The 12708-nt window shown below is 38.1% G+C and overlaps 1 protein-coding gene across 11 annotated transcripts in view; it reads right to left on the reverse strand.

Annotated features, from left to right (window-relative positions):
• Positions 1-12708, reverse strand: part of LOC129770468 (fat-like cadherin-related tumor suppressor homolog) — a 576674-nt gene that overhangs the window by 44695 nt on the left and 519271 nt on the right. For all 11 annotated transcript variants that reach the window (XM_055773312.1, XM_055773318.1, XM_055773317.1 and 8 more), the window contains 2 exons: positions 3928-5327; positions 2878-3861 (listed from right to left, as the gene is read on the reverse strand). In XM_055773312.1, the coding sequence (XP_055629287.1) occupies positions 2878-3861; positions 3928-5327 (2384 nt within the window). The remainder of the gene's footprint in view (positions 1-2877; positions 3862-3927; positions 5328-12708) is intronic.

The raw sequence follows: 12708 nt of genomic DNA on the forward strand, positions 1-12708 counted from the left end.
AACTAACCAGGAGGGCTGAAATCGTGTACGCCAGGGCACCGTTTTTTGTAGGCTTATTATTGACCACCTATTTAACGAAAGATGGAGTTCTTAAACTTTTTAGACATTCCATCAATAAGTTTCCAAGTTATAGTTATTGTTCCAAGAGAATTTATCCATGGAGCAATTCCACGCTATATCAGTCGAAAAACGGCATATTTTGATGTGACCCTCTCCGATTTTTTAAAACCTTCTAAACATGCTGACAACTACAAAAAATTTCATTATCATATGACCACTTTTAATTACGACCAAGTTTTTGGCAGAGCGTATGTACAATCATTACCTTTTAAATAAATATCTGAAAAAATGATAAAAATGGAATCTTCATGCGTTTCTACATAGAAAAAATATGAAGGCATAACGTTTTATTCTAGGACTAACCGATCTCGAGATATGATCAATTTTATATAACGAAAATAAACCTCGAGTGAACCAGGAGTAATCGGTCAAATCGTATTAAACAGAGAAATAATTTTATTTTTTTTAGAAACAAATCTTGAATTAGAGGCTCCTCAAAGCTTATGCGATTGAGCCTTACAAATGAATGAATTCAAAAAAAAATTAAAAAATGTAATGAAAGTCATGTTCAATGAGTTTCTTCTTACTATTCTATTAAATTATTTATATTTAAATTTTTTTTGTGCATAATGTAATGCATACGAAAATACACATACTTTGTTATAATTCAAAACGATTGTAGACGGCGACATCTATCTTCGCAGAAAGAACCCAAAATTCTTTTCTTAATTCTTTCTTAACCCAAAATTGAGTATACATTGACAAAATACCCGGCGTTACATGTTCATGAATGACAATATCGTTTTATTTTTCTTACAAACCTTCTCGTTATATTCATCCATTCCGTCTAGCACAAATCAGTTCAGCTGCACTCGTTCGTTCGCAAACAGTTCGCCCGCAAACATTTCGTTCTCAAACAGTTTGTTCCCAAACAGTTCACTCTCGATCAGTTCCTTCTCATACAGTTCACTCGCAAACAGTTTGTTCACAAACAGTTCACTCTCAAACCCCTCTTTCGGAATCAGTTCGTGGGGAGAACTACCGTTCTTTGAAAAAGTACGACTCTTTTCGGCGAACTAGTTCTTTCGTGCCGTTCGTGAACGGTTTGTCCACCTCTAATAAGTGTGGTGTAAAATTACACGAACTGTGTTCCACAGCAAGGTACACATGCTCTGAGAAGGTATATCTAGGTAAGATACCAGCGAAAGGCACCCAAAACCATACTTTTCGTTTCTTATTCCGAAATAAAACTAAGTGTCAGAGTGCCGATTTTTGACCAAAAAAAAATCGAGATGACATTAGATCTCGACGTTTCATGTAATTTTAAGACATTTGGCATCAGAAATTTTTTTTCGAAAACCCTGATTTTCTCTACTCCTCCCTTGGGTGATTTTTCGATTTTCAAAAAACTCAAACTTTGACCGCTTTGCACCACTCTCCCTTAAGTACGAATGAGCTGATATTTTGCATAGGGTGTTTTTTTCGAGGTGGTGAACATTTTTTATGGGGAAATTCGAGATAACCATTTTCATTGCCACCCTAATCTATACACATGCATTCGATGCCCAACCGATATAGTGGTTCTCAGATTTTCGTGAAAAGTGGTAGTTTTGTTTTTTTCTCGCAAAACATTAGACCCGTATTTTTTATTTTTTTCAGTAGGGTGATAATTTCCATTTTAGGGTTGTCCGAAAAATCAACTTTTTCTTCTTCTTTCCAAAAATGATTTTTTTCAAAAATTCATAACTTTTGAACTACTAGACCGATTCAGATGATCGACATATCAAATTGAGGCCAATATCCTATCAAAAATACTACAATATCGTCTACAAAAATACTACATCTGCAGAGGATTCGAATTCTGTTCTCGTTATTATTGATTGTATTCGTTTTTTATTGTTTCCAAGGGCGCTACATTTTTTTATAATTTCTCTGGAAAGCTGATGATTTTTCACATAACATATCTCGAAACCAGCGAGACGTTTCCTTCGTTTTTGAGTTATGATTTTTCAAAGTAAACCGATGGTTCAAAATATCATTTTTTTCCAAAAATGCCTTTTTTCAAAAACTTATCACTTTTGAACTACTAGACCGATTCAGATGATCGATATATCAAGTGAAGGCCAATCAGCTAACCTTTTTTGAAAAAACGACACATTAATTCAATTCTGGTTGCATAGAAATATTGAACGAAGACTGAAAACGTGTTAACTTTGAAAAATAACTTAATAACTTAAAAACGAAAAAAAACGCATCCCTGATTTTTGGATATGTCATGTAAAAACCTCAGATTTACAGGAAAAATATAAAAAAAAATACAGCACCCTTGGTCCCGAAACCATATATACTATAAAAAAACTAATATAATCAATAATTACGAAATCAAAATCAATTGTTTTTCGTAAATCTAATATTTTTCAAAAGAGACTATCTAATTGGCTTTAATTTTATGTGTCGATCATCTGAATCGGTCCAGTAGATCAAAAGTTATGAGTTTTTATGTTGGAAAAAGAGGGAAAAAATATTTTTCAAACCATCGGTTAACTATGAAAAATCATAACTCAAAAATAAAAAAAAGCCTCTTTGGCTTCGACATATGTTATGTGAAAATTCCTCAGCTTTCCAGAAAAAATATTTAAAAAATGTAGCGCCTCTGGTGCTGAGACTACGAAAACAATAAAAAACGAATACAATCAATAATAACGAGAGCCGAATTCGAATTTTCTGTAGGTATAGCAGGTATTGCTGGCTTGGATTGCCGGATAGCCGGATAGACCGGAATCTGAACATTCAAAAATCAAAGTAACGCACACCTACCTTAACATGAACGGTGACATCCGTCGAACATGGTGTAATACCTCCGTCGTAGGCGGAGATAAGTAGCTCGTAATCCCGGTTGTGTCCTTCCAGGGTTTGCTTGAGCGTCACCTCGCCAGTCTTACGATCCACCTTGAACAGTTCACCATGTCCTCGCTTCATTTCGTATCGCACCTCTCCGTTCTCGTAACTGTCCAGATCGAGCGCGTGCACTTTCGTTATCACTGAACCACGCGGATCGTCCACCGACACAACGGCATAATACGGTAGATTGACAAACATCGGGCAGTTGTCGTTGATGTCTAAAATAGTAACATTCACGATGACGTGCGCTACGCGTGGCTTTTCCCGATCCGGTAGCTGTGAACGAGCCTCCACTATCAGTTCGTAGTTGTCGCGAACTTCTCGATCAAACTTTTTGCCCGTGGTTTGGATTGCACCCGACGTAAGCCCTATCTTGAACATATCGGTAGGATTCAGTATGCTGAACTCGATGTGCTCGTTCAGATTCGAGCCAAGCACATTCACAACCGTGACTGTTGTGATCTTTGTGCTGTTCTCCAAAATGGAACCCTCGTAGATTGACTTCTGGAAAATCAGTCCAGAGTTCTCCGACGTTTCGACTTGGATGTTCACGTACGCCACCTTCGAGAACTTCCCATCGGACACACGAACGCCAAGCTTGTAGAATGATCCGATGCTTTCAACGTCTCGGGTCGTAATGATTCCACTGCTAGCATCGATCATGAATACACCGTCGCGATTGCCCTCGATGATGTCGTACCGGAGGGTGGAGTTCGCCGAACTGTCCTGATCCGTTGCACTGACTTGAGTGACGGCTACATTTTCGTATGTCGGCAGCAGAAGTGTTACGTTGTAGTCCTTCTGGGTGAAAACCGGTGCGCAGTCGTTGACATCGTTAATGGTGATCTGCACTTCGGCTGTGGTCTCCGAGGTGAGCCGTGGTTTGCCCAGATCCGTTACCTGTGGTGCGAGATAAGTGAATGATTAAGACATGGTAGAAACATATGAACCGTTGTTTGCACAAACCTTAACGTGGAAACTGAAGAACGGTATCTTCTCGTGATCCAAATGGGTGATTGTCTTGATCGCACCGGTGCTAGAGTCGATGTGGAAAAAGCGCCTCGGCAGCATCTCCAGAATATCGTAGTGCAGTAACGCGTTCAAACCAGAATCAGCATCTTTAGCTTTGATAACCAGCGGAAGTGAAGCATTCACCAGCATTTGACTAGCACTCGGTGGGGTTTCGTTCAATGTTAACACCAATGAACCCATCGGCGCGGCTTCAGATACTTCTCCCTTATAGATCTGCTGTTCGAAGTACGGAACATTATCGTTGCGATCCAATACATTGATGATGACTGCACATATGGCGGAAGCAGATGCCATATTCGTTGCACTGATGGTGAGGTTGTAGAACTTGTTGTTCTCATAGTCTAGGATATCTTTGGTGGTTATGACACCGGTTGACGGATTGATGAAGAACATGTCGTTCACGTTACCATCGAGTATTTCGTACTGGAGCGAGGAAGTGCTACGAGCTTCGATATGGATAACGAACGTTCCGATTGGAAGATTTTCATATATTTCGGCAGCGGGGTCAACAGATATAAACCTAGGTGGAGCATTGTCGGCCATATTAATCATTACATGAACTGGAATTTGTGAAGAAAGCGATGGCTTTCCGCAGTCGGATGCTTTTACTTGTAGCATATATTCGGACAGCGCACTTATGTCTAAATCTTTAGCTATGCTTATGACTCCCATGTTCGAGTCAATGCTGAAAACATTCCCAATGTTTCCACTCACGATAGAGTAAACAATTTTTGCGTTATCTCCGATGTCTCGATCAATCGAATACACTTGAACCACTTTGGTTCCAACTGTTGCCGTCTCATAAACCTTCCCCTGAACGATCTTGCTAGTGAACTCTGGAGCGTGATCGTTGTGGTCATGAACAGTGATAATGACTTTGGCATAATTTCGTTTCGCCGGTGTTCCTTGATCCTTGACAATAACTATCAGCACGTGCTCGGCAAGAGCCTCACGATCCAATCGGTGCGCCATTATGATACTTCCACTGACTGAGTCCACTCGGAACAGTTTCAACGAAACCGGGTCACGTGCAGCGTGCAAACTGTAAAACAATTTCTTATCCTCATCTGCATCGGTTGCGTGCAGCTGCAGCACCTCGGTTCCCTCTTCAATACTCTCCGAGATGTCCACCCGGTAAAGGGATTCGGTAAATTCCGGCCGGTGATCATTGATATCAATTACAGAAACGTAGAGCTGCGTGTAAACAACGTGTACCCCATCCGAGATGCTTATCGTTAAATTGTATTCCTTTTGTGTTTCCCAGTCCAAATATTTGGCCAGCAGAACGTTGCCGTTGTCCCGACCGATGTAGAATTCGTTTCGCTCGTCCCCGCCTGAATTTACAATCGGCAGCAGCAACAAGTGAGCAACCAAATCCGCATCCAATCCCGATAGTAAAGTGGAGGAAGGTAAAGAAAAGTTTGGAGTGAGAATTTATATGAATATTAAACGTTTGCTGATAAACAGAATGTATCGTTAGTTCGATCTGATTTCCGCATATCTACAGTGATTGGCATGACAAAGAGTTCACTCATTTTTTTCATTTCTTTCATTGTTTTTATTAAAATAAAAAGTAAACACATCGTAATCATTCTTAAAATCTTATTTTGAAATTAAGCGAAAAAAAAGTCATACAGTCATGTCATGTCAAACTGATATAGGGGTTCTCAGATTTTTGTGGAAAGTAGTAGTATTGTTCCTTATCGCAAAATATAAGATCCGTATTTTTTTATTCTTTCATTAGGGTGCCCATTTCCACTTTAAAGCCTGTTTCAGTTTTAATTTGGTCACATAAAGTAGGGCATTTCTCAGAATAGAAATAACGTACAAGAAAGGGGAGGATGTCATTTTGTAGGTTTTAAGGAACTTTAAGGGAAAAATACATGAAAATTTTTCGTCAGCTGTTCGGATGAATTTTCGAACTATTCGTGTGATCGTTTTCTGCACAGTACTGCTGGTAACCGTGTTTGCTATTTTGTACCACTACTTTTCCATTTGAGCTGGTTTTTTGATGGTTCTGCCACATTTTTCCAGTTTGCCTTTGGTAATTGTCCAATATGTCTCGATGGGATGAAAATCCGGACAATTTGGTGGATTGATAGTTTTATAAATGAAATCAATCTTGTTCTCCTTATACCACTTGACAACATCCCGGCTGTAATGGGCCGGCAATGGCAGAATGGCAAAATCCAATTCTAAGACACTCCTACTTGTGAATTTTTTCATTCGTTGTTGCCTCAGTGATGAAAACCTTTGTCTCTTCTCCACAACTACAGATCCCTTGTCAAATCATCAACTAATGGGCAAATTTATCTGCGTAAACAAATTTGAACCTACCCGCACATCCCCTTTATGCTTGGCTTCTACCATCTCAAATGGAAAAGTGGTGGAACAAGATGGCAAATACGGTTACCAGCAGTACTGTGCAGAAAATGATCGCACGAAAAGTTCGAAAATTCATTCGAACAGCTGACGTTTTTTTTTTTTTCCAAAAATGACTTTTTTAAAGATTTACAACTTTTGAACTTTTGATTCAGATGATCAAATTGCCAATGAGCTACACTTTTGAAAAAATAGACTCTAGCCGCATAGATCTAGTGTAATTGCATAGGAATATAGAACAAAGACTGAAAACATGTTAACTTTGAAAAATCATAACACAAAAACGAAAAAAAACACCTTTTTGAGTTTTGGATATGTTACGTAGAAAAATCTCAGTTTTCAATAAAATATATAAAAAATATATAGCACCCTTTATCTTTAACCATGTAAACTATAGAAAAACAAATGAATCGTTTGTTTGAAAAACCCCAAAAGCGCCACTTTTATCAAAATTGACTTTTTGGTAGTTTTTGAATCCTTGAGCGTAGCTACATCGACTATCAAAATTTCAGGAAAAGTTAGCTCTACGAACCCCCCAAAATCGGGGTTGCAACCTGCACCTGTAGATATGTTTGCTTGGTTGAAAATATATGCGAACAGGACCGAAACTTGCTAAACTTGATCGATATCGGACGTTATCGGAAGAGAAATAACTCGGATTGTTTGAGTAAACCATTCAGAGGAAATTGGTAAAATGTTCCGATATTAATCTAACGATTTGAGAGGGATACCATCTCCCGGAAACCTCAAGCTGAGAAATATAATTGACCTTGTTAGACAACACATTTAGTCGTAAACCACCGATTCCTGGTTTTTTTTTTGAGAAACCCCCTAAGTCCACCAACTTTAAAACGTTATATATTTGAGCTTAAACTGTTATAATAATAAAAAAAAATATTTCGAAATATTAGTTAATTTTGAAAAATCATAACTTAAAAGCGAAAAAACTCTCTGATTTTGGATATGTTTTTTAAAAAACCTGAGCATTCAAGTAAAAACATTAAAAACTAAAGCACCCTCTAGTTCAAAGCCATGTACACAAATAAAAAATCAAATACAATCAATAATTACGAAAACAAATTCCAATTTTTTTGCAAGTATCATATTTTTTTAAATTCGATTTGTCGATTATTTGAATCGGTCCAGTAGTGAATTTAAAAAAGCAATTTTTGAAAAAATTGGAATAATTCATTTTTCGGACTACCCGGAGTTTTGGAATCTCGGAAATGGGAACCCTAATGAAAAAATTAAAAATACGGGACTACTTTTCAAGACCCCTTGTGAGCACGCTTAGGCAACCTCTCCACATGTTTTTTTCAGGTGTTATGGGTCGAATACTTCTTCCCACCAGAGTTACCATATCTACAAAACAATCTGTATTTCTACATATTTTTTAAACATTCTAAAACCATGAATCCGTAGATATAGATAACAGATTTTCTGGGTTTCATACAGAATTTACAGATTTTTTAAAATAACTTTCCAATAATAGTTACGGGTTGTTTTTTATTTTTTTTTATCTCTTTTGGACATTCATTTGTAACGTAATGTCCTATTTTCTGATGCAAACGTCTGCGTTACCGGTTAGCGCTACAATGAATAAATAACGCTGTTTATCTTTTTCTTACTAAAGCACGGATAATGTAAATTCCAAAAGTGCGCTCATACTTTCGTGAAGAATCATTTGCGTTGAAACTTTATTTTTTAAGGATTGAAAATATCTAAAAGAACAATCGAGATGGTTTGACGCAAGATTGGGTTTTCGGAAAGAAATGGGAAGTACATATAAAATAAAAAAGCCATCAGTCGCGTCACGGAAATTGTCCAATTTTGAGTATTTTATGTTCAGACATTTCATGATAGATTCATGATGTTTTTGCACCAATCGATTCAGACGCTCCCTAACAATCTATTGCAATATCATTATGAAATTTTCCATAGTAAATACGGTAAAACATCGTGGAAAATAGAGCTTCTAATGCCCCATATAATGGTAGAAACCGCAAGGCGTTTCCCTAACACAGACTAGATAATTGGTCTAGTCCGTGTTGAAAAACACATTGCGGCCTACACATTAAAAAGTTATCTTTCGCACAACTCAAAACGAAAAGGAGGGATTAACTTAACTCAGGAAATATTGAAGTTCAAACCATTAAAAATGCTGAATTCGCTCGTAACAAAATTGCTCTCACTGAAATCCGTCGTTAAACATAACCTAGAAAGATTCAACTACGACCGAATCCAAAAAAAATAAACGAATCATTGAATGACTTGAGAAACAATTGTTTTTGGAACTACGTATTGTTTAATTGAACAAAACAAACTGAAACACCCCAATTCACTCAGATTAATTCGGGAACCAGAGCACTTTATCTTACTTTCGGAACTTGGATTTTGGAGAGCATCTGAAGATATACGTCGGTGTTGAAGCTGTAGAAATAGAAGCTACTGAGTTGGGCGAAAAGAAAACAAAAACTCTTAGGACCATCAGCGGTATCATCAAATGGTTGAACGATGAAAGTTTGAATAAAAAGTAACCCGATTAAAATATGAAAAAAATATGAAATACTAGCTGACCCGGCAAACTTCATCCCGCCCAAAATTTGCTTTTTGTTATCAATACCTTCAAACATTCACGTTTTCTTACCAAGCGCAAGTTCATAAGTCCAATCGCAGAACTGTTCATTGATTGATCTTCTAATCGACCCCGTTGAATTTACCTTCTACTAAAAAAAACCTAGTACTTCTACCAAAACTCATCATTCTTCACATGCCAAATTTGGCTCCATTTGCTTGATTAGTTTTCGAGTTATATAGAAATTTGGTTTTCATTTGTATGACAGCCCACCCTAGGAGAGGGAGGAGAAGTATCTAACCACCATAGAATCATTTATTGCACCCTAAAACCTCCACATGCCAAATTTTGTTCCATTTGCGTGATTGATTCTCGAGTAATGCAGAAATTTGTGTTTCATTTGTATGGCAGCCCCCCCTTAGAGAGGGGGGTGAAGTGTCTTCCCACCATAGAAACATTTATTGCGCCCTAAAACCTCCACATGTCAAATTTCGTTCCATTTGCGTGATTAATTCTCGAGTAATGTAGAAATTTGTGTTTCATTTGTATGGCAGCCCCCCCCCCCCCTTAGAGAGGGGGGAGGGGTCTCAAACTATCACGAAAACCTTCTCCGGCCCCAAAAACCCCCTACATACCAATTTTCATGTCGATCGGTTCAGTAGTGTCCGAGTCCATAAGAATCAGATAGACAGAAATCCATTTTTATATATATAGATAGATAGATTTGAAATGAAAAATTCCTGTCCTCTCCGTATCCTTAGCATTAGCTTCATAGTAGCTTTATATTCATTTTCAAGCGTTGGTAGTCCTCCAGTTTTTAAATTGTTGCCTTATTATGTTACCCTTTAATTCATTACAACCATCATATTTTTGTTGTACCTGAAATACTAAATATATTATGATGAAAGTACTAACGTTGCGTAATGTAAACAGGCATGCCTAGGTAACTTAATAAACTTCTATTACACCTCAATGAAGTATTAGATTTTCAATACAGTATATATCGTAATGTATCCAAATCCGGACAAATATTTGTTTTGATTTTTGTCATTTTATTTTGTCAACAGGTAGGTACATAGCCTGACATTACACTGAATTGATTTTTTTTTTTATCTTCGCTTATTTTTCGTCGGCCTATTTCCGCCACTTTAGTGCCAATCACCGACATCAGGGAAGCGACTCCACCTGTTCCTACCTATCAGACTCAACAACTCATGAGCCGGGCCAACTTCTTTTACTTCCCCTCCGAAGGAAAACGTAACCAGAGATTTTTCGCCTCAGAAAATCCCAACGACGCCAGCTGGGATTGAACCCAGACCGATCGGATTGTGAGGCTGTTACGCTAACCACACAACCACTGGCGCCGTCCTGAATTGATATAATAGTAACATTAATTCAACATGAAAAATATGTTATAGTTAATTCAGGTCATAAATGAAGTACAGATTTCAATACAGTTTTTTTTTTGAGAAAAAAACATAGATAATTTTTTTTTCAGAATGAAAACACAAATATTATTATGGCGATCATACTTCATAGGCGCGCTTTGGCAATGCCAAATCTCCCAATTTCAAGAAAATCGCGTAGTTTCAAGAGAATCGTGTTAACAAAATCGTGTAAAATAATATCACGTAAAAAAATTGCGTGAAAAAAGCAAACAATGTAATTTATTATTGTTGAAACCGGTTTTGTCGATCCTACCGTCGAGGATAGCCCACAGGTTGTCAATAGGATCAATAACTTCCTTTTTTTTGTCAAATTCTGAAACAAAAATATAAAAACCCTTACTTTCCAACAAGTTACCCTTACATCGGAAATTTTTCTTAGAATTTTATAAGGAAGAAGTATTCCGAACCACAACTTTCTCATGTTTTTCTTTGAAAAATTACTATTAATGTTTAATTCGTAACATTTTTATGTGTAAATTTTCGCGATTTACATGCTCTGCTAACTTTTTTCTATTCAAAATGTGTCAAAAGCATGTCAAACACGAGAATTTTACGAGAATCTTATGAATGAAACTTTTTTTTTCAGGAGTCAAAACATACAAAATGTCTTGTAAAGGGTGTGTCACATCAAATTGCATCACGGAAAAAACTCTGTAGAAATTTAATTTTTAGGAATTATATCTTCAGCTTTCGCTTATAATCAGATAAGAGTGTATAGATCACGTTGGCCATGCTTCACTGTCAATTTTTCGTAAATTTGGAAAAATGTCGTCGAACGAAAAAGAGCGTCGTGAATTAATCCTGTGCACTCATTTCGAGAATCCGGAGTTGTCACATCGGGACATCGGTAAGATGCTGGGAATCGTCCAATCCACGGTCAGCAGAGTACTAAAACGATACTTCGAGAACCTAACCATCGACCGGAAGGTGAAGAACGGCAAAAATGGATGCTCCGTCAGTGAAAAAGATCACAAGCGCTTAGTTAAGCAGTTTAGACGTGATCCGAGAAGTTCGGTCCGGGATGTCGCCAATAAGATGAATTTGTCAAGTTCATTCGTCCAGCGGACCAAGCAGCGGGAGGGCCTGCGTACATACAAGGTTCAGAAGGCTCCTAACCGCGACGAAAGGCAAAACATGGTGGGGAAGACGCGAGCCCGGAAGCTGTTCACCGAAATGCTAACGAAGCCGCATTGCCTGGTAATGGACGACGAAACCTACGTCAAAGCGGACTTTCGTCAGCTGCCGGGCCTGTTGTTCTTCTCCGCAAAGGACAAATTCAGCGTTCCGGAGGAGATTCGCAAGCAGAAACTATCCAAGTTTGCCAAAAAGTACATGGTGTGGCAAGCGATCTGCTCTTGCGGAAAGCGGAGCGCCCCCTTCGTGATGACCGGCACGGTAAACGGACAGGTTTACCTTAAGGAGTGCCTACAGAAGCGCTTATTACCACTATTGAAGCAGCACGAGGGCCCGACCATCTTCTGACCGGATCTCGCTTCGTGCCACTATTCAAAGGACGTGTTGGAGTGGTACGAAGCCAACGGGGTCACCTTCGTGCCAAAGGAAATGAACCCGCCCAACGCGCCGGAGCTTCGCCCAATAGAGAAATATTGGGCGATTATGAAGCAGGCCCTCCGGAAGAACCTAAAAGTTATCAAATCGGAGGCGGACTTCAAGAGAAAATGGATTTCTGTTCAAAAAAAACTACAACCTGACGTTGTACAGAATCTTATGGACGGGGTAAAGAGGAAGGTGCGAGCATACGGGCTTGGGCTCGAAGTATGAATAAAAAGAAAATGCCAAAAGTTGTTTAATAGTTTTTATTTTACTGTCTAAAATTTTCAAAAGGATCGGTCTACTGGGCGAATTTCTACAGCGTTTTTTCCGTGATGCAATTTGATGTGACACACCCTTTATTCCAAAAACTATAAAAGATATAAAGTTGACGTCTTCGACGAAAGTTCATATTTTAATTTTAATTTAAGATCTGAAACTTTGTCGTATACACTATATCGCTATCTTGACTCTAAACAAAATCAGGATTAACTGTAATTTTTTCGAAGAAACATGAAAAAGTTGTTGTTAGAAAAACTTTTTCTCTGTTAAAGTGCACATCTTGAGATTTATGGACGACTTGTTGGAAATTGTAACGGCTACACTAGGGTGCCAATGAAAATGGTCATCTCGAGTTTCAAAAAGTTACCCCATAAAAAATGTTCACCACCTCGAAAAAACACCCTATGCAAAATATTAGCTCAATCGGAGTTTTTTGAAAATCGAAAAATCACCCAAGGGAAAACGTCGAAGATCTAG

Source organism: Toxorhynchites rutilus, chromosome 2 (genome assembly GCF_029784135.1).
Source record: "Toxorhynchites rutilus septentrionalis strain SRP chromosome 2, ASM2978413v1, whole genome shotgun sequence".
Lineage (NCBI taxonomy): Eukaryota > Metazoa > Arthropoda > Insecta > Diptera > Culicidae > Toxorhynchites > Toxorhynchites rutilus.